Here is a 21,293-nt window from a genome sequence, read left to right as displayed (position 1 = left end):
CCTTACTTAGGGAGTCAATCTCAAATAGTTGAAGCCGAATGGAATAGTGTAATGTCCTCACCGACAGCATGGAATCCTGAAAACGAATAGCGTTTCTCGCATGCCGCAAATAGCATAAAAACCAGCTCCAATCATACCCCACCATATAATACTCAATTGGGAACCAAAACCATGGCAAATTGGATAGGAAAAAAAAAGAATAAATATCAGCGAAAGGAGTAGTCACCTGAAACAAGTACAATACATTCCCCCAAATAGAAGCAGCAAATGAGCAATTAAAAAAAAGATGATGCGAGGTTTCATTACCAAGACGACAAAGAGAACAGATCGATGATAGATGGAAACCCCAACGTTGTAAGATACCATCAGTAAGCAAACGTCCATGCAAAAATTTTCATAAGATGAAAGATTTCTAGGGCGAAAACTTGAATGCCAAACAAACCTAGCCCAAGAAACATTAGAAAAATGAGTGCGCTTTAAATCATAAGCTAAAGTAACTGTTAAGTTCCCATCCTTTGCCGCTTTCCAAACCAATCTGTCTTCCAAACTAGCCTTGCGTGGGAGGGTAACCTCAGCAACATCCTTCCAAATAGGTGCACAGATAGCCTGTAACTTCACTAGACATACCCAACTACCATTATGAATGAATGAAGATAACGTAGACTGAATTGTCTTAGCTACTGCAGGCGGAATATTTAACCTCTCAACAATGGGAGAGCCTAACCAATCATGATTCCAAAAATCAATTTCAGAACCGGAGCCGACAACCCATTGAGAACCTTTCCTGATATCAATACATAAAGGACGAAGCCCAGGCCAAATAGAGGAACGCTTATAATAATTGCACGGTTGCCCAAACTTGTCAAGAAACCGATGGTGAAAAAAATTCGCAGCTAAAGAAGAGGATGTTAAAAGATCCCAGAACTTTTGAAGAAGAAAAGATTGATTAAGAACTAGAAAATTTTTGAGGCCCAACCCACCCTCATTCTTGGGAGCACAACACTTGTTCCAAACAACAGTAGAAAACCTACCAGTAAGCACATTACCTGACCAGATAAAATTTCTCACCCATCTCCGCAAGTCTAATAACACTGTTTTAGGCCAAGCATAAATGAAGAAACTATGAGAAAGCATGCTATTAATCACTGAATTTACCAGAGTTAAACGTCCAGCCATAGAAAGAGAGGTTCCACACCATTGGGAGAAACGACTTTTAACTTTATCAGCAAGCCCTTGAAAGTGAAGTCACTTCGGGCGGCCAGAGAAAATGGGAACGCCTAAATAAGTGAAAGGCATCACACCAATACTTATATCCAACCATTTGGAAATCAAGGTGCGTCGCAGCTGAGCAGATTTTCCAAGAAAAACATGAGATTTGCCTTTATTTACTAACTGCCCGGAATTTGCTCCATAATTATCAACAAAGTCTAACAAATTTTTAAGACCCTCCTTGTTACCTTTGCAGAAAATCATGATGTCATCAGCGAAAAGAACATGACTTAGAGCTTTCATGCCTTGAGGAGAAGAAATAGGGTTCAGCTTGCTAGAGGAGACAAGCTTTGTGATACCTCTGCTAAGAACTTCCTCGGCTAAACAAAATAAAAAGGGAGAAAGCGGGACACCTTGGCGAACCCCTCTACTACAACTGAAGAAACCCACCAGTGAACCATTAAAGAGAATAGATAGCTTGATAGAAGCAAGAATGGAACTCACCCACTGAACAAAGGTATCATGAAAACCAAAGGCAGTGAGCACTCTCAGAAGAAAACCCCAATTAAGTGTGTCAAAAACCTTAACGACATCGAACTTAATAGCTATATTGCCATCAACACAAGGAGTATCCAAAAGGTTGAAACATTCTGAAGTGAGGAGGATACAATCAGAAATTTGACGACCCTTAAGAAAAGCAAAATGATTCGAGAAGCAATAGGAGAAAGCCTGTCAGCAAGTACCCTTGTGATAATTTTAAAAATGAAATTGGCCATAGAAATAGGACGATATTGGGAAATTACCTCAGCATCCGAAACTTTAGGGAGAAGAGCAACAAAGCTGCAATTAAGATTAGGCAGAATGTACCCCATCTCAAAAAGGAACGAACAGCTCTAACTACATCTGAACCAACAAAATCCCAACATGCACGATCAAAATGCCCATTAAAGCCATCAGGACCAGGTGCACTATCGGGATCCATAGAAAAAACAACCAGTTTAATTTCTTCTGGAGAAGGTACTGTCGTTAGACTGTCATTTTCTTTCGAAAACACTAGAGAAAGGATAAGCTCTGAGACAAGACCAGTGTCAATCAAGAACCCATCATCACTAAACGCCGTGGTGAAATGATCAACAACATGCTCTCGCATTATATTAACATCTATTTGATAATCAGAACCAATGCAAAGATGAGAAATAAAAGAACGAGCATGGCGAATTTTTGCAACTCTCTGATAATAACAGGTGTTTCGATCCCCATCCTGTACCCACTTTTCACATGCTTTCGAAGACCAAAACTGATCCTGAATAAGTAAAGCATTGGTCAAAACATTATGAGCATCTAACTCTTTCTTGCAGCGTTCCTCACTAAAACCATTAGTAGAGATGTCAAGCTGAATTTCCTCAAGACTTGCACGAGCTAAATCAACAGCAAGATTTACATTACCAAAAACAGTATGATTCCATTCCTTAAGAATAGGCTTTAGAAGCTTTAGTTTTTGCTGAAGAATAAATTGAGGGCAACCAGAAATAATAAAAGAAGACCATGCTGACTTCACCAATGATAAAAACTGAGGATGTTGAACCCAAACTGGTTGGAAGCGAAAAGGAGAAGGACCCTGTGAAGAAAATTTCTCAAATACCACAAGAAGTGGGTTATGATCAGAACAATGTCTAACTAAAGTTGAGCAACTAGTAACTGGCCAAGAGTCCAACCAAGGAAGAGAGCAAAAACACCTATCCAAGAGCATTTCAATATGAGCACCCAATGTTCTGCCATTTGTCCAAGTAAAAGGTGAACCCTTAATATCAACTTGCATCAAACCACAAGTGTCTACCATAGCTTGAAATTCATCACAAGAAGCACGGCGAGGTAAGTTGCCACTAGATTTTTCTTGAGCCCCCAGAATAGCGTTGAAGTCACCCAATATTAATAGCGGCCCCGAAAAATTAGAACAAAGTTGTGCTAAAGAAAGCCAAAGAGATCTTCTTCCAGCCACTGTTGTTGCCGCATAAACACAGACCAGTCCATGAAGAACACCATTAACATTAAACTGCATAAAGAGATGCTGACTAGAAGAAGATAAAATCAAAGGAGAAACAACGTTAGCTGAACAAAAGAGCCAAAGATTAGGATGAAGCTGACCTCCATCATTAACACCAATGAGGTTCTTTTTTCTTTTTTTTTCAACGGTTCTGCTAAGCAAAGAAAATCCGGAGAATGCTTTTTAACTAGACTACTTAGAGTTTGTCTAGTGGAGTTATTTGCAAGACCCCGAATATTCCAAAAAATTGTCTTCATGGAGAATATGACAAAATCACAGCCCCCTGAGGGGTTGGTGAGTTACTCTAGGCGTCACGGACTTTTTTCCGCAACCGCTTCCTTTGGGATTTAGATAACACTTTTGATTTAACTGCAGTTCTCACTTCCAATGTCAAATTATACAAACTAGCTTCCCCTTTCTCTAAAATGGAATTAATATTCTGTGGTGAATGTACAAGTTCATGCTTTGACTGAGTAGCGCTGGACTCACTCTGGTCCTCTAATTGTTCTTCCTCTACTATTTGGTGCCAGGTTTTCTTTTGTGGCATTTGGCTATTAATGGAATTACTAACATAGGATCCCAAAGCATCTGAGATAGTGCGTTCATCATCCGAGGTGTCCAAAGATAAAGTGCCAATATCCTTATCATTGGTGCTAGAAGAAACTTTTTGAACAACAGGTTCCATATCAGTAGAAGTTAGTTTCTACTGAGTGGTCACTGGCTCATTAAGCACCAGATCGGCAATTCGATCGAGCTCCTGATCCACTACCTTGAGTAGGACCTTGTCTGCAAAATTCTGAATCTCAGCTTCCTTACTGGGTTGAGGCTCATTGTCAGTCAGAGAAGTTTGAGGATGTTGAGCTTGGAGCTTGGGTTTTACACTGTACTCTTGCCTAACCACAGGCTTAGTTTGTTGTTTCTTCTCCACACCACCGTTAAGATAATGAGAATTGTTAACATCTTTGATCATGCACTTGCAATGATCAATGATGTGTCCAACCATTCCACAATTATCACACATATTCTCATAAATAACTTCAATTGGAAAACAATGGTTCTCCCTTTCAACCATCAGACTAGAAGGCAGATTACTAGCTAGATCAACGTCCACAAGAACTTTTGCAAAATAGCCAAATGCTTTTTCTTTAGTAGCCATGTCCAATTGCAAAGGTGTGCCCACTCCACGAGCAATCTCCATTAGATGTTGCGAGTGCCAGTAGTCTTGACTCAATCCATAAAACCTAACCCAAATTTGCGAATGAGTCTGAGGGAGAGTGTCCCCTGGCTTGAAATCCGGCTGCCATTGGGAGAGACAAAACAACCCGCTAGCCAAAGTAAAAGTACCCCCACCCCAAATTCTTCGCATATCTGATTCTGTATCAAAATGAATATCAAAATATCCCTTCCCCAAAGGAACCAATCTCCAGGGTGATGAAGGATTCCATAAAGAAGTACGGGAGGCCTTCAAATCATGAAGCTTCAATGGAGCAGATCCCTTGAGCAAAAGTAATCTACCAATCAAATTGGTTTTGAAGGTCTTCAGTTGTTCCTGATACAAAGCTTCATTAATCTTAACATAGGTCGTATCACCACGAACAACAGGAGCAGGCAGTTGGCTAAGAGCAACTGTGGATTCGACTGACCCAGAAACAATAGAAGCGAATGTCTTTGGTTTGGTTGTCTGTGCCAGGGGCAGATAGGAATTTTCCAAGGTCGGGGTCGGATTCAGAAAAGACCAAGGACAGATCGCCCTTGGCTCGACGGAGGTAGAAGCCGCCATGGCGGCGTAAGGGCGAAACCCTTGGACGCTGGTTTTCTTTTTTTCCCCTACCCGCGCGTGTAAGCGCATTTTCGTACCAGAGTTAATTAACCCGAATTTTCCAGTGGGTTATCTTTTAGCAAATTCAAAGGAACCCCTTTGAATTTGCTAAAAGAAGGATTTCAAGGGTAATGGGTTGGAAGATCGAGTAATAACTAATAAGTATATCATAATATTTAATTAATTTAATTTAAGAAAATTTCAAAATTTTGGTGGAGGAGAGACCTACTTATAAGAGAACAATATCATGTGATTTTGATTCATTCTTCTCCTCATGGTTGAAGATAGAGATAAAAATTGCGTAACAAATTGTTATATCTCATGTTCAAGGGCGTTTTGGTAAAAAATAAGGAGGTTTACTTAGCTTTTCAAGTATTCTAAAAAGTAAATTAAATGTATACTAAATATGGGAGGTCCAAATAACAAATTTGGAGGTCCAACTAGAACCACCCAAAGATTTATTAAAAATAAAGGGAGATGCAAGCAGGGGAGATGACATCCTACACCATCAAAAAAGAAAGTACCAGTGATGAGGAAGGATAGACAACATCCCGCCTTCCAAAACAAAAGAAATCATCTAAAACGAAAACTAGGAAGATCCAATTTATCTCTAAAGCAAAATTGATTAATGAAGTTTGGAGATGAATCAAACCAAGTAAAGCCCGTACATGAAGGACCAAATTGGCCAATGCATCAAGCACTTGGTTCCCTTCACGAAAGATATGTGAACAACGAAATTGCATCATTGAAATTCGATGCACACAATTCTTCCATGCCACTTGTAATTGCCAAGGTACCGTTTGAGGAGAGTGGAGAAAATTTAGAATTAGAGACGAGTCGAATTTCAAGCCAAATATGGATTACACTTCAGAAGCAATGATTGATAGTAGGGATGGGAAAGAGACGCATAACATAAAGAATCCCAATGAAGATAAAACCCTAGAAGCTGCTAATTTCTGCATGCCATGGACTCCTGGGGTTGTAAGTTATAATTGATAGTAGGTCATCACTGCCCACCAAGTCTTTGAATACACATGAAACATGCATATATTCGACCTTACTGTAGGGGAACCCTTGAATGTCTATGGAAATCTCATATCCGGTCTGCAATGTATTTGCTAGATCTGAATAGTTTGCATTTTATTGTTTTAAATCTCCATCGAGTGATCATCTTTAGCAACATAATAAAAATAAAACTACAAAGCACGAATGGAAATCATTGGGCAGTTTTCTAACTTTGATCAGATACTAAATCAAAATATATATATATATATATATATATATATATATATATATATATATATATATATATATATATATATATATACAGATCCTATCCAAAGCGAGGCCTCGCTCTGAAATTTCAGAGCAATGTTAGGGTTTAGGGTCACTTTTCGGTCACATATTCACATCTCAACCGTTCAGTTTTTAGGTACTAATGTATAGATCATCTCTACAAAATTTCAGCCAAATTGATGGTCATTAAGGCATTGATAACTGCCTTAACGCTAGTACGGTTCATGTTGGACAGATTCAGTTTGTCCATTGGTTTAAGCGAGTTAGAGACCTTAAAGACCATCAATTTGGCTGAAATTTTGCAGAGATGATCTTATACATTAGTACCTAAAAACTGAACGGTCGAGATGTGAATATGAGACCGAAAAGTGACCCTAAACTCTAACCTCGCTATATATATATATATATATATATATATAGTCTTTCTATGCTAAGAACCTCCTTAGATTTTAAAATCTAAAAATTTTCTTGCATAGACTCACTTTTCGATCGCATATCCAGTGCCAGACTCTTGAAAAGATGATGTTTGATCAGAGACAGATGCTGATGGGGCGTCCCAGTAGTGGACTTTCTTTTTCAGCATAATTGTTTTGAACTGATGTAGGAATTTTACAGATTGCAATTAACATGCAGTGCTAGAGTTGTCCTTATTATGCATGCTGAATGGTTCAAATTGTTGAAGGCCAATCAAGTTGTAATGAATTTTAGCAACTTGTAGTCTTGTACAAATACTAGTAAATTGATATGATACAATAATTTACATCACGAATATGTGGTTCTCCTACTCTTATGTGCTTGGAAGATAACTGTTATTTGCAGAACTGAACAAGTGCTTCGTGGATCCCAGAATCCAGTACTTCTTCATAATTTGCTTGTTCTATCCTCTCTTTATAATATGCAAGGATTCCCAAATCACATTTGCACATATATGCATCGGAGGTTTTCAAGATAATTTCAATTTATATTTTGGACTCTTGGAGATCATTGTCCTTCCACTTGCGTAGTGTGAACATACTAAACAATTTCAGAGGGGAATCAAGATACTAATGCATCATAAAGTCCTGTACTTTAGAATTGAAGGCTAGGCTTATAGCTTTACTGAGTTTGTAGGATTCAGTGACATTTCGAATTCCAAACGCCCTATCAAATTGGCAATATAGTATCCTGATGGGCTATTTGCAATGTACACAACTCTGATCAAAGCGTTTTTTTATACTAATGTTGATATTAATCATACCATTTTATCATCAATAAGCTTGTTTTAGCCCTTCCCTGCTTTCCCTCTTCAACAGAGTAGATCATATGTTATGCGAGTGGATATTGGTTACTACCATGAACTAACTTTACAGAGCAAACAATAACAACACAAATGACTTACAAAAGGAAATGCCTTGTTGATTTGATTGATCCAAACTAAACTTTCAATCGAAATATGCATTGAAATTGAATTGCACCAGAATCAGTTTTCCAGGTGGTGCAGTTTCATGGTATTTAAATCTATTTACAAACAATGGTATATCCCAAGAATCACAACAGCCTAGTCCTCTTTTCAAATGCTGGTTTTCACATGCTGGTGACCATCTGGATTGGGTTTTGTGCACTATCCTTGGTTGGGTAAGAAGCCTCCATGGCAATACCACACTTGCCAGTATATATGCTCTTCACATTGCGCTCGATCTTGAAATATCCACTCTCACCCCAGTTGGTTCCCCATGAGTTCCTCACAAGCCAGTAGTCCACACCATTCTCTGTGCCATACCCAACAGCAACCACACCATGATCCAGTGCTGATCCACATTCACCGGTAAACACACCCTACAAATCACCAACCAAAACAGAATCAGTTGCACAATTCATTGCCTTAATGTGTTCAATGACATGACTCAAAAGATTTTGTGCACAATATCAGCATCTTGGGGTGGATTCATATTGACTAAATGAAATACCAATGAGTTCAATGTTGTTTGGTACTAACTAGGTGAAGGAGAGGAGATTACTTACCGAATCATAAAGCTGAAGAGCCATGCCACCAGCTTCAATGGCAACACTTACAGGTTGATGTGCCACAGCTTTCTTCAAAGCTTCCTCATTGAAAGCTGGAACATCTTCATACCCATCAATGGTAACAACCTTGTTGCTCTCCTGTAATTAACTCAATAATGTCAAACAAAGTACTCCAGAAAACAATGATCGGGTATTATTAGTATCCCAAATCAATGTACTAACCAAAGAAACGTCACACTGTTGGTTGACTGCTTTGTAAGGGTAGTCTGATTCAGTGTCCATGCCACCGTTTTTGATGATGAACTCAAAGGCGTAGTCCATAAGGCCTCCATTGCAGCCAGCGTTGTAAGTCCTGTCGCAGTCAACAAGCTCTTGCTCTGAGAGAGAGACTAGTTCTCCTGTGGTTATCATGTTTATGCCTTCCACTGCAGCCACTGTTGAAAATGCCCAGCAACTTCCTGTAACACAAGAAAAATGAACAACAGTTAGAAGAGAGATTTTGTGAGTTGGGTTGGGCTGCATATACAAAGTGGGCCTAGTCTATAGGTCCACCAGGGCCCATGCCAAAATTTTAGATATATAAGAAAAGTTGACCTTTTGTTGTCCTCATGTTGAAGGATGAAATCATCAAGCACAAATAATTATACAATTTTTTATAAAAAGTTGAATATTCTATTTTAACTTGAGCAGTAGGAAAAGCCAGAAGGAATCCACAACTTCCAACCGAAAGTCCAAACTACTTTTATCTTTGGGCTGAAAGTCCAAACTACTAGTAGCAAGCACCTGCACCTCTACCCTTATCTAACAGTCTATTACTCCATTTATTGAACAAGTTCTTTTCTTTTCCATGAAGAAATTCAACAAATCCAGTGCAAAGCAAGCTTCCACCATTTAAGGCATATTACTTTCTTCTTAGTGGAGTGCACATGGAGAAGATGAGGCTACACTTTTTAATATGAAATTCATGACTGTTAAAAGTGTTAATACAAAGTCCTTAAAATAGATAAATCTTTTACACTGGATTATATGAAACAATTCTATCTTAATTTTGCCACTAAACCAAATCCCATGCTAGTAATAACTAGAACAAACTCTATCATAAATATATTTACGTTTTCTATCGGTTTTTTCAGCTAATAAGAGGGTAAATTTAACATCAAATCGAAATATATTATCTAAAATTACCTAAAGAAACAATATATTAAGGTAATATAGTCAATCTTGTGAGGGTAGTTTAGAGTTTACCAAACCTATTATTTCACAAAGAAAAATATCTATCATGGGTGACCAACTCTGCACGAAACAGAACTCCTTGATCCACTAAATAACCTAAAAAATTTACTTTACTGAAAAAGAAAAAAGAAGAAGTTTAAAGTAAAAATATCTCACCGCAGCTGCCTTGGTTTTTGATCGGATTAACAGCCCCCAAAGCTCTCCAGTCCACGGATTCCGGCAACTTGTCATCGGGGCGCACAGCGTACCTGAGGCTAGGTTTCTTGGCCTTCATGATCCTCCTCTTGGGGTCGGAGCGGGTGCCGAGAAACTTGGCCCGGTACTCCTGGTTGGTCAAGTCGGCAAAGGCATTCAAGCCAACCTTGTAGGACCTGTTCTCAGCGTTGTGCTCATCCACGAACTTCAAGTTGTCCTTGAAGATCTGGAACCTGGTCTCCTCCTCTCCGATGCCGTTGTAGACTTTCTGGTGCTTGACCAGCCAGTGCTGGTAGAGCTCCCGGACCTCAGCCTCGGTGCGGAGGCTGGAGGCGTGGGAGAGGGTGAAGGAGAGGAAGAGGAGGCTGAAGAGGGTTAGGGTCATGGTGGTTGACATGGTTGAGGAGAAGTCTCACCGTTTGGGGTTTGTTGGTGTTTTTCACCCAAGTGATGGTGTGCATAACGTGAGAGGCGTATTGGGTTTATAAAGGAAAAGTGGGGTTTGTTTTAATATTTGAAAATATTTGGGTAGAAAAAAAAAAATATATATATATATATATATATATATTATCAACAAGTGGTCATCAATGATATGAGGAAGAAAATTGTTAGAATAAAAATAGGATTGGGAATTCTACATTTATGTAACATTTAGGTTGTAGGTTATAGGTTTTGAATTGAATCATTCAATAAAATCGTCATAGGTATTGTGTACAAGTGTGTTCTACATGATTTTAATTGTCACCGACTAACGTAGCAAAATAAAACTTTCATGTATTCTAAACGAAAACATATTTAAAAGTGATGCGAACGAAAAATACTTGTAATCTCTATTATTGATGAGTAAAATATTTTCATGCTTAAGGACAGCATAAATGACTTTGGTCTTTATTTTTCATTGAGAGACATAAGCTTAGCTCCTAAGTTTTGGGTTCCATTTTCAACAAAAAAAAAAAAATAAATAAATAAATAAATTGGTTCCATTTGGGAACATAACAAGTAAATTTTACACTCATTTTCTAGCAATTTTGTGAACCAAATTAATCAATCTTTGACTTCTTAGCACTAATCAATGTCAAGCAACACCAAACTACACATCTAGTTTCGTGTAATGTTAGGAGCAGTTCAATCTTTAACCATACCTAAAAGGAGGAGTTGAGAATATGAAATTTATGTTTTTGTTGCTTGACACAAGTCATGAAACTAGCTGGAGTTCTTTTGTTACATGACTATTAACCTTACATATACATGTAAAATTGTTTTCTAATCACTGCTAGAGTAGCATGTAAAACCAACACCAGACTACGGGAGTGAGTCCATTTGATCGGAGTTGCCACCCCTTGTTTTGCTGGGCAGAATAGTTAGTTATATTGGGAATTGCGGAACAATATAATTGCCACTGGATCAGAATTATGAACAGACTCACGCCGATTCGATCACGCACCGTAGCATTCAAAATCATAAGGTAAGGTTTTGATCATGTGAGCAAAAACTGCAACACAGCATGTGAGTTGGAGAGACTGGTTGGTGAAGATAAATACAAGAGCCAACCGGAATCGTCTACGGTTTGGCAGAGGGACAATTACTAGTTTAAAGCTCTGTAGGAGTGTGGAGGAAAGAGAAAACCCCAAGTTGCAAGCAATAACTCGGGGCTTGGAACTTGGAACTTGCCCAAGTTGAGGGAAGGAAAAGGAAGATCTTTGTCATGCAACCAAATGGGTCTCTGCCACGTTCGGAGAATTTACTGGTTTACTTTGCGGTGAGGTTTTCTTCTCCGATCTACCAGTCAAAGAACCTGGAACTGCGTGCGGGAGAAGTTAAAAGTATCCATGGAAAAGGCAAAAGAAAAACGGGGCATTACGTACGCCACGAAATCACTCTCATCTTTATTATTTCTTTATGAAATCATGAATTTTCTTCTTGTTTTCCTTAGAGAAGGGAAAGGCAATGAGACTGGAAAAGTAGGTATGTTCATTCTCCGGTCTTACTATAGATGGAAGTAATGAACAAAGCATGGATGTCCCGTAAAAAAAAAAAAAAAAAAGCATGGGCAAACCCAATCCTCGTGTAAGCAGAAAAAATTGACCTGGGAATTAATGTGACTGGAAATGTACGCAGGTTCAATACCAATTGCATTGAGACTACATAATTGAATGGAAAGAACAAGAAAAATCATAATTACAAAATCTTCATGACGTAATGAATTTTCCTTTTTAATGTTGAAACAAATTGAGAAGTAGAAATGATTTTTGAAGTGATAGAGCAAAAAATCTTATAAACATGTAACAAGTACAAACAACAATGAGAGAGAATGATAACACCACGTCACCACCCGTTGTTATTTTTCCTTTACAATTTTTTTTTTTTTTAGGATAAAAAACTTTTATTAAAATAAACCAGATTACATAAAACAGGATAGACCGGTGGGTGGACAAGAATTCCCTACTCTCCTCCCTGAAACCTAAACCAGTTACGGGTCCGTCATAAATGACCTCCATTAGCCGAAAGGGCCCAACCCCTAACCACCTATATCGCCCAACCTCTCGGGCTACATAGAATCCCGAGAATATCGATACTACCTCATAGACAACGCCATCTTCCACACCGTGTCCCAAATGTACCAGACCACGTGCAAGGATCGCTCGTCAGCACATTGACCATAAGATAAAACCAACAATAGACCAATTCGTCCCCAGGAAAGACACCACATCCATGGCACCTCAACTTGACCCAACCCTAGCTCAAATGAGTAGGGACATACTAACGACCAGAAAAACCTAACCAAATTCCTAACCAAGAAAACTACCTTAAACAAAAGCACAAACCAGCCGCTGCATTCCTCTTCTCTTCCTCCAGGTGTTCCGCCGGCAAACCACCACCATAAATCAATCCCTTCGAGCTCGTCTCGCCGAAGAACTGCAACCCACGCAACAATCCACACCAAACCCCCTGCCGGTTTTCGATGGGATCCAGACCAAAACCACATACCCAAACCAAAAACCAGGAAGAAATTAACTGTACCCTGCCGCCTGTTTGCTTCCATCGGGTTGAGAGCCTGAAACCACCATTGAAAGCTCCATCATCGAAGGCTCCGACTATCGACACAACGTAGATCAGTAACCAGCCCCATACAATCCATGGCATGCCGCCGCCACAATCTGGTTGCTGGCCACCTACTCCATGTTTGCACCTTCGTCGATCGCCAATCGCCCATCAACCACGCCTGCGCTACCGCCTGAGAGGAGAGACGCATCATACAGAGCCCAGACCAATGAAGAAAAAGCAATACCTGAAGCCACGAGACTCCACGAACCAGTCTGGCAACACCCACCATCCGTCGATGAGGCCAGAAGCCATGGTCGACGCGGAGGCGCCGCCGAACCAGCGCTGAACAATCCCCTGAGTTTCCCAAACCCTAGTTTCTGTCTCCTGTTTTTGCGGAGCAAATATTGAGTTTTTTTCTTTTCAGGAGAGTTCCTTCCTTTACAACTTATTCGATTATAATCATTAAATTTTACTTATGAAACGTACCATGATATATTTATTGTAAATAAATTTATTTCGCAAAAATATATATATAATTATAACCATGTATTTCGAATGAATAAAGAAATCACACAACAATGTAGTTGCCAGAGTACATATCTATTCTATTGTATTCAACTTATAACATTTGTAACTTTTTAACATATCGTCTATTAGAAGTTAGGTAAAAAATTCACAGCCATTTGACATCATTTTGCTCATAAGACTACGTACACCCAAATGAGCGTGGTAGCTATGTCTTTTAAGATATTTGAGCAAACTAAACTTGATTGGGAGTTATTTTATTTTGACTACAACATTAATTCATGCACTATAGAATTTACGTCGGAAAACGTGTTGCTCATAGATTAGATCATTTAGTTGGTGACTGTTGTACATTGTGTTCTTCAAATTTTCTTTCTATATTTATTGAGATGAGTGACTAGTTTGGTTTCATTTTACATGTAATTTTACATTTTCTACTTTACTTAAAAGGCAAAGATTTGTTGCAAAATTTAAAGCTAAATTGTTCATTCAACTTGAATTCTCAATCATACTACTCTTGATAGTGCATAACATTGCTTTTTTGATAATTTTATTTTGCGAACTAAATGTAGTCTACGTCAAAAGTAAAAAAATCAAAAATCAAAAACGTTAAAAGATAAAAGAGACTTCGAGGAGAAGATAACGAGATGTCGGAGATGATGTTCATGGTGAATCGCACATGGAAGCGATCCAAAGAAAAAGGAAGCATGTAGAGAAAAGAAAAGCAATGGACGGTGCTTTCCTCAGAAGCCACACGCTTTCTTTATCCCCATTTCCAATAGCAGTGGTTCTTGGCCAAAAAAAAAAACGAATATAGAGACTATTGATGGGTCAATTTCATCTCGTAGTGTTTGTTTTCCCTTGGAGTTGGAAATGGTTGGTCACGTTATCCAACTAACAGTCGTCTCTGCTATCTATCTAACTTTGTTGCCACTCCATAACCAATCAACACCCTTCTCCTGTTCTCCATACCCAATGCCAAACTCACGCAATCCCTTCCATCATCTTCTTCAGTCACCTCTGAAATTTTTCTGATGCAAACTACAGCAAACCCATAAGCCCCGTGACCCTTCATAAATGTCTTCTGGAAACATTAGCCTGATAAAACCACTCTCAAAATCTTTAACTGCTCTATTTTTATATGTATTCTTTGCACTGGTATGCATACAGAAACTGCTCAAGTACCCACACTGATTTCTCTTCAGTGAAGTGGTTTTCTTGTGCAGTGCAATAATATCTGCATATAAAATAATCAAAAAACCGAAATTCAAAGGATAAGCAAAAAAAAAAAAATGATATTGTGTTTTCCTAATGTATTTTGGATTTCGGAAATAAGTTTAGGATTCAGTTTTCTTGTTAAATAATGATTCCTTGCCTTGGGTTATAAGGAATAGGATTTGGTCTTATTTCCTTTATGTTTAGGGTTTATTGTTTTCCTAGAAGCTCATGGATTAGTGTTCTATATAATACGCCCCTTACATTGTATTTTCCATTTAAAGTTCAATCAACCCGAAAAACAAAATCTTTGTTTTGTTTACCGACCAAAAAAAAACTCTAGATCGCAGCCATGTCGACCAAGCAAGGTGGAAAAGCAAAGCCACTGAAACAACCCAAGGCGGCGAAGAAGGAGTACGATGAGGATGATTTGGCCAAGCTTCAGAAGAAGAAAGATGAGGAAAAGGCACTGAAGGAGCTCAAAGCCAAGGCCCAACAGAAGGGGACTTTTGGAGGATCTGGCCTCAAGAAAAGTGGGAAGAAATAAAGAGGGTTTTCAAAACATATATTTCGGATTGGGCTCTCACCATGAAATAATGTCTTTCAATTTTAGCAATAGTTTCTAGCTTAAAGTGTATGGTGTGTATCAAGACTAAAAAAATTGAGTTTCTCAACCTTCTTTTTTCGATTGATCAGTTTCTTAATCTTTCTGTGCTAAGCTCGGTTTCGTCGGCACTTTTTTTTTTTTAATGTATTATTTTCTTATAATTAGTTCATCCTTGTACTGTTTAAGTATAAGGATTAACCGACTATAGTCGGTCAAAACCAGTCGTGCAGTTGCTGCGAGTAGAATCCGAGAGCCATTGTTTGAAATGAATGGAAATTTTATTACATTTGGTATCGTTACTAGCAAATCCAACACCTGAACACATCTCTATAATTCCTATTTAGATATGTATAAAATTTTGAAGCATATTGGATACAACTTCCTAAAAGCCAGTAGATGCAACATGACTCAGGTCGGGTGTCAAGGTACTCATGAGGCCGGAATATTAAGCACCCAAACGAAGAAAAAAACGAAAAAATTGTGAAACTAAGGTGAGAATCAAACTTAATTGCACATAACTGGCCTCCTAATACAGGTGCCTTACCATATGTACCGGTTGTGACCATTTGCTTCTCTGCCTCTTGAACTATGTTTTCTTGATGCTGAAGACCGAAGTCTCAAATTCACACAGCAGTATATATTGTGAGCGTGGATAGCAAAGTGTTTCAGATTTGTTCAGTATGCCTTGCAGAAGCTTGCACGTCTGTCGTTTTGGTCTCATGCTTTCTCTTGCTTCGAGAACTTTTCTTCGATCTGGGTGCTCGAATTTTTGTTGTGCGTTTCACTGTACGCTCTTCGACTCTATTGATTTCTACTTTTCCACTAGATGGGAGTTCTGGAGGAGCATCTGGCCATGGCGTACGTTTTGATGGTACAGTGATTTCCAAAGGAGGATCAATTGTCCATCTGTGCACACAAAAATTCTAGCTCAAATGGAGTGCAGAGGAAACTCCCACTACGATAAATATCAACTACGCAATTCTAGAAAAAGGAAATTTCACTATTGATTATCCAATCACCAGAGTTCAACAGACACACCACCAACATAAACAACACAAAAACACAATGTCTGAAGTATAAAACGAAAAAAGAAAAATGTTATAGGAAAGCATAAATAAACACAAAATTAACTCTGGGTGCGGCTATAGAAGGCTGATTGTCTAACCAGAATTGTCGAGACCTCACAAACTACAATATCTGAGACAATACTTGAACAAACCGAATGATATTTTTTTAAGGTGAGATCAAAGAGATTGTATCCTTAACATTCCAACCACCACGTATGGAATTCCACAACCAGATTCACCACTTGTGAGCTCAAGAGATAGAAAACAATATGTACAAGGTTGTGGCAACAATATTTTCCTATCGCTCTGAAAAACTAACTATTGAGATGTGAGACAACAATTACATTATACTCTAGAATACAACATTACACTTCCCATAATAAACAAAACTTCAGTTTGATGATCACCACAGCCATACGACAACTACCATCGGCAATTGACAAAACCAGAATTTTCTCCAATCTCACATACGACGTTATGGCACGTTTAATTGTGCATGCAAATGAATTCAAATAATAAAGAATGGGAATAAGCCATTTGCACTAAAATGAATGAGAATTCGATTGATTCTGACTTTAAATGTTTACTAACACTTGAGAATCAAAACCAATTCTAGCATAATTACTAAAATTTCTTGTAAAGAACAAATAATATTTTTGCCAACTCAATTACAATGATGTTACCCGAAGTCAGATGTTATTTCATCTTAAGTCACTTAAAACCCAATACTTGCATCATGAACAGCAAATGAAAACTTGCACTCAAATGTAAGACAGTGCTACTTTAATTTATGAGCATAATAAACCAAGTAAAAACAAGAATGCGTTATCTCACTTAAAATATTACAATAGATTCGACCGTTGGGGATCATTTAAACCATCCGACCATTCAAGAGCTAAAATTTGCATTGATTTCTTGATGCAATCACTAATGAGTAGGGGTGAAAGCTATGTATATCTAAGGTGAATCAAGCTCTGAGATGTAGAGCCTGTACAATTACAAGACCACATGTGGCCAGTTCTCAGCATGCTTGGCAAATAAATAGCAAAAGAACTAAATTCTAAAGTCAACTTTAGCGAATTGGACCGAAAAGTTTCTACATTTGTGGACAGTTGAGATGGGAGGGTTAAGCAAGTTAAGCAAAGAAATGAAGATATAACAACTCCAAAGAACCATGGCACCAATATACATGAAATTTGTTAAGCATATCAGGCTGATAGCACTAACATATTAGGAGTTGCGAAGGAATAGTTCCCAAATTCTAGGCACTTGACTTTAAAGTTGGATATGAGAAGTCAGTTAAATTGGAAGGGAAATATCTACCAATGTACATAAAGACCTTCAAATATTATAAGCACCTAAAATTTAGACCAAGTGTTGATCAGTATCGTCTATTTGTATATCACAGGACATCACACCAATGGGATTCACAAGACATGAAAACTAGATAGTGGAGCATCTATCTTTCTGTTACAAATATGTAACATGAATCAAGAATGGTAAATTGCCACACCTAGGATGCTGGCCATCAACAGGTGAATAAATCATACAAGACAGGAAAGACAATCGACCAAAGGTCCAAATTCTGGAAATTTTTTTTAACCTATGCACAAGTTCAAGGCAAGGCTAATGTCTGGTGGATATTTTTAACCTATGCACAAGTTAACGTCTGGTATATATTTTTCAACCATGCACAAGTTCAAGGCAATGCTAACATCTGGTTGATATTTTTAACATGCAAATGCTATTGAAGAGACCACGCAAATTGCACAAACAATACATATCATTGTAATGTCAAAATGAACTACCAATTTTTATCGATCAATATAATAATATTGATTTATTGAATAAAAGATGCAAAGATGAAAGACTAACCTGGCAGGAAATTTACTATCATAACGAGCTTCAACACGAAGCCACCATAACAAAACTTGGCGCCCACAACTTCCAAGTGGCTCGACCATAGACGAGTCCTTCAACAAGAACAGAGGACTCTCTATAACCTCATCAGCCCCACCTAAGGTATCTAGGTCATTAACCCACTCTGGTTTATCTTCAGCTTCACCCCAAAGCAACCGGGAGTTCAACACAAACCCAGCCCACTCCAGCTTCCGTGGTAGCACAGGCGCTCTGTCATCAATATAATTTGCGCTCTTTCCCACATACGGCAATGAATTAAAGGTGTGCCAACCAACCAACTTATTGGATGAGTTACAAGCAGGACCTTGAATAGGCATTATTGGATTGTCCCCCTCCTCCTTGCTCTGAATCACAGACTCAGACGATCCATCTGTATTATCCGAATGAGCAAGTATTCCAACCGAAACAGCACCAAACCATTTCACATTCTGCATCTCATCGAAAAGCTCCATACTGTGCATATTACTATCGTCTGCAAACATCACAATCCCATCCAACTTCTGTTCTCTCACAACTCTGCTCCATCACACAATCACAAAGTCAATCGCATAAACCAAATGCAATCCAAATTGAAAACTGAAAAAGGTATCTTTAATTGCTTCAATTCTCACAACTAATTAGACTGTCGAGCAATCAAACAGAAATACATAACTAAATCAAGCATATGAACTGAAAGCAATGGAATTTATACCTCAAAGCACGAAGCCGCATCCGAGCCTCCAAGCGGTGGCGACCATCCCAAGTATTAGGCATCCGCTGATCGAAGCCAATGTGAATAATGTTAAGCCCCGACTTGGAAATAATAGAAGCCGTCTCATTAGTAACCCCACCGGCCTCCACCACGATCCAAACGACGTCGTAAGGTACAAGCATAAGCGAGTGCATAACTCCGGTCAAATGTAGCGCCTGGAAGGTCCGAGCATACGTCGGCGTGACCGCAATGACCTTCCTCGGGTTGTTGACCCCGAACTGCCTCCTCTGCTCCCTCTGAACCGTCTCGATTATCCGGTGCGCCTTCATCGTCTCCGTCGGGTTGGGGTGCGGCCACGGCCGGATTCGGATCCCGTGCCGGCCGACGACGACGCGGCTGCTGGAGCTCCCGGAGGTCGTGGAGCTCCGGTTGAGCTGGAAGTGGCGATCCGCGACCGGATTCGAAATGGCGGGGATGTCTAGGGTTCCGATGAGCTCGGACGCCGACCGGAACGGCCCCGAGTATAGATTCGTCGAGGATGTAGAGAACAAGAAGAAAAACACAAGGCGAGAGAAGCGGAAACCAAGAACCAGACTTATCAAGCAGCAGAGTCCATGTAGCACAAGCCAGAACATCGTCGCCGGTGACTTAATCCCGCCGTCCGAAGACGAATCCAACGGCCCGGATCCCCTGAAGCTGTTGCTGCGGCGGTTCAGGTAGCTCTGATGCAACGCCGAGAGCTTCATTTCTTCTCTCTTTCTCTCTAAACTCCTAGAGAGAGAAAGAAGAGGGAGTTGGTGGGGAAGAATTGGAAGTGTTGTGGTGTGGTGTTGTGGTTCAATTATATGAGCTTGAGTTGCTTTGAAGCCATGGACGATTTGGGAGAGAGAAAAAAGAGGGTGGGGGGTTTTTGGTGAAGATGATTGTGAAATTAAGCTGGTGATTTGTTAGTTTAATCCAACATTTTGGTTTTCTTCGAGTTTACGAATCGATATAGAATTCAAAGTTTGGTGCTTTGCTTAGCTTTTCAGCTTGTCACAGTTGACACAAAGAAGACGGGAAGGGAGAGAGACTGAGAGAGAGAGACTCCGGCCCATGGTTTTCGGGCCCAAAATTAGATGGAATTATTTCTTCCTTGTTTTGTAATTAATTTTCTTAATAATGATTTTCGTGTTTTAAATGTTTTTCTCGTTGAGGTCAACTAATTTGGTACGTGGAGTGAGACCTAAGACTTGGGGGAGTTGATGGGGACGGACCAACTGGATTTGGACCCCGAAACGCATCGTTTTGAGTTTTGAGTTTTTATTTTGGGAATTTGAATTTTTTTTGGTGGGTGTAATTTGGGAAAGTTGAAAAATGATTAAGTTATCTTATAGGAGTGGTTGACCGGTTGAAAAAGGTCAAAAGGAGTTTGAAAGAAATGGGATTTCCTAGTAAAAAAGAAAGGATCCAATTTTATGTATGTTTTTTGTTTGTAATTAGCGATAGTTAAATGATAACCATATATGTTAGATGTGAAATGTATTTGGGTGCCTAATTGGCAAGATAATGAACCGGGTCCGATTGTTGTGTTAGGTTGGTTCTCCCTGCATCGGATGCTTGTCTAAACCAAGTACTGTAATCACTCTTAACAGGACACAACAAAACTAATTTATCTCATCTAATGATTAAGTTACCCAATAGGAGTAGTTGTCATTGGAGAAAAAGAAATTACATCGATGAGATTAACAACGTATAATCTCAACCTAATTAAATTGGGAGTTGATGAAGCCATGCGTTTTGGCATATTATTAAAAGATAGATTCCCCTATAGGACTAAAAATAATCAGTGTTTTTAAAGGTCAAAAGCAGTTTTGAGGACAAAGAACTCAATAAGCACTGATTATTAATCCAAATACTTGTCTACAATGAGAAAAAACCAAACCAACATAGTCGCCTCTTCTCTCTCACTAGTGAATAGAAGTAAAAAAGACTTGTTTAGAGCTTGTCATATGAATCATCATCTTCCTCGGATTTCTGGTAGACTGCTCTGATTTTGCTTTTTTTTTTAAGAAATAGATTTCATTCATGAAGGATCAAAGAAATACAAGAGGATGATGGAACAGCCATCCTTAGTCGAGACAAAATGCACTTGTATCGGCCTGGTTACATTCTAACAGCCATAAAGGTATACAGTCAGGGTGTAGGGCTAGTCGGCCTTAGTGCCGGGTTGTGCACTTTTTGTGCCCTGTCTGCTCTAGGTAGGCGGCAAGTTCCTTGCATTTGCAAATGGTCGCAACCTCTTAGTGGCAGTAACTTGTCTGCTCTAGGTAGGTGGCAAGTTCCTTGCTTGGTCAAATGGTCGCCGTCTCCTAGTAGCTAGCATGATGAAACTAAATGTCACTGGATGTATTTTCCAGTGGCATCATAATGGGAAAACTGTG

The 21,293-nt window shown here is 39.1% G+C and overlaps 4 protein-coding genes across 4 annotated transcripts; 1 reads left to right on the top strand and 3 right to left on the bottom strand.

Moving 5' to 3' along the window:
• Positions 1-3,956: 3,956 nt before the first annotated feature.
• On the bottom strand, positions 3,957-5,033 carry LOC133713830 (uncharacterized). Its single transcript, XM_062139888.1, has one exon. The coding sequence runs from the start codon at positions 5,031-5,033 to the stop codon at positions 3,957-3,959; it is 1,077 nt and encodes a 358-aa protein (XP_061995872.1).
• A 2,709-nt stretch (positions 5,034-7,742) lies between these two features.
• LOC133721032 (cysteine proteinase mucunain-like) lies at positions 7,743-10,265 on the bottom strand. The gene is made up of 4 exons (XM_062147544.1): positions 9,762-10,265; positions 8,595-8,830; positions 8,370-8,510; positions 7,743-8,183 (listed from the first exon to the last, which is right to left on the bottom strand). The coding sequence occupies exons 1-4, from the start codon at positions 10,195-10,197 to the stop codon at positions 7,932-7,934; spliced, it is 1,065 nt and encodes a 354-aa protein (XP_062003528.1). The 5' UTR covers positions 10,198-10,265; the 3' UTR covers positions 7,743-7,931.
• A 3,811-nt stretch (positions 10,266-14,076) lies between these two features.
• Positions 14,077-15,420, top strand: LOC133721024 (uncharacterized). The gene has a single exon (XM_062147533.1). It carries the CDS (start codon positions 14,938-14,940, stop codon positions 15,130-15,132), a length of 195 nt encoding a protein of 64 aa, XP_062003517.1. The 5' UTR covers positions 14,077-14,937; the 3' UTR covers positions 15,133-15,420.
• A 28-nt stretch (positions 15,421-15,448) lies between these two features.
• On the bottom strand, positions 15,449-19,932 carry LOC133721017 (beta-1,4-xylosyltransferase IRX14-like). The gene is made up of 3 exons (XM_062147523.1): positions 18,871-19,932; positions 18,135-18,695; positions 15,449-16,098 (listed from the first exon to the last, which is right to left on the bottom strand). Exons 1-3 carry the CDS (start codon positions 19,614-19,616, stop codon positions 15,858-15,860), a joined length of 1,548 nt encoding a protein of 515 aa, XP_062003507.1. The 5' UTR covers positions 19,617-19,932; the 3' UTR covers positions 15,449-15,857.
• Between the last annotated feature and the right edge of the window lie 1,361 nt (positions 19,933-21,293).

The sequence above is a fragment of the Rosa rugosa genome, chromosome 1 (genome assembly GCF_958449725.1).
Source record: "Rosa rugosa chromosome 1, drRosRugo1.1, whole genome shotgun sequence".
In the NCBI taxonomy this organism is placed as follows: Eukaryota; Viridiplantae; Streptophyta; class Magnoliopsida; order Rosales; family Rosaceae; genus Rosa; species Rosa rugosa.
The sequence above is the reverse complement of the archived record's forward strand: the minus strand, read 5'-3'. Positions and strand labels throughout refer to the sequence as shown.

Excerpts from the sequence above, each read along its gene's own strand:
- LOC133713830 (XM_062139888.1), bottom strand. The coding sequence starts at position 5,033 with ATGGCGGCTTCTACCTCCGTCGAGCCAAGGGCGATCTGTCCTTGGTCT.
- LOC133721032 (XM_062147544.1), bottom strand. The coding sequence starts at position 10,197 with ATGTCAACCACCATGACCCTAACCCTCTTCAGCCTCCTCTTCCTCTCC. Across the intron at positions 8,831-9,761 it reads CAAAAACCAAGGCAGCTGCG|GAAGTTGCTGGGCATTTTCA; the intron begins GTGAGATATTTT and ends CTTGTGTTACAG. Across the intron at positions 8,511-8,594 it reads AACAGTGTGACGTTTCTTTG|GAGAGCAACAAGGTTGTTAC; the intron begins GTTAGTACATTG and ends AGTTAATTACAG.
- LOC133721024 (XM_062147533.1), top strand. The coding sequence starts at position 14,938 with ATGTCGACCAAGCAAGGTGGAAAAGCAAAGCCACTGAAACAACCCAAG.
- LOC133721017 (XM_062147523.1), bottom strand. The coding sequence starts at position 19,616 with ATGAAGCTCTCGGCGTTGCATCAGAGCTACCTGAACCGCCGCAGCAAC. Across the intron at positions 18,696-18,870 it reads ATGCGGCTTCGTGCTTTGAG|AGTTGTGAGAGAACAGAAGT; the intron begins GTATAAATTCCA and ends GTGATGGAGCAG. Across the intron at positions 16,099-18,134 it reads GATAGTAAATTTCCTGCCAG|ATGGACAATTGATCCTCCTT; the intron begins GTTAGTCTTTCA and ends TTGTGTGCACAG.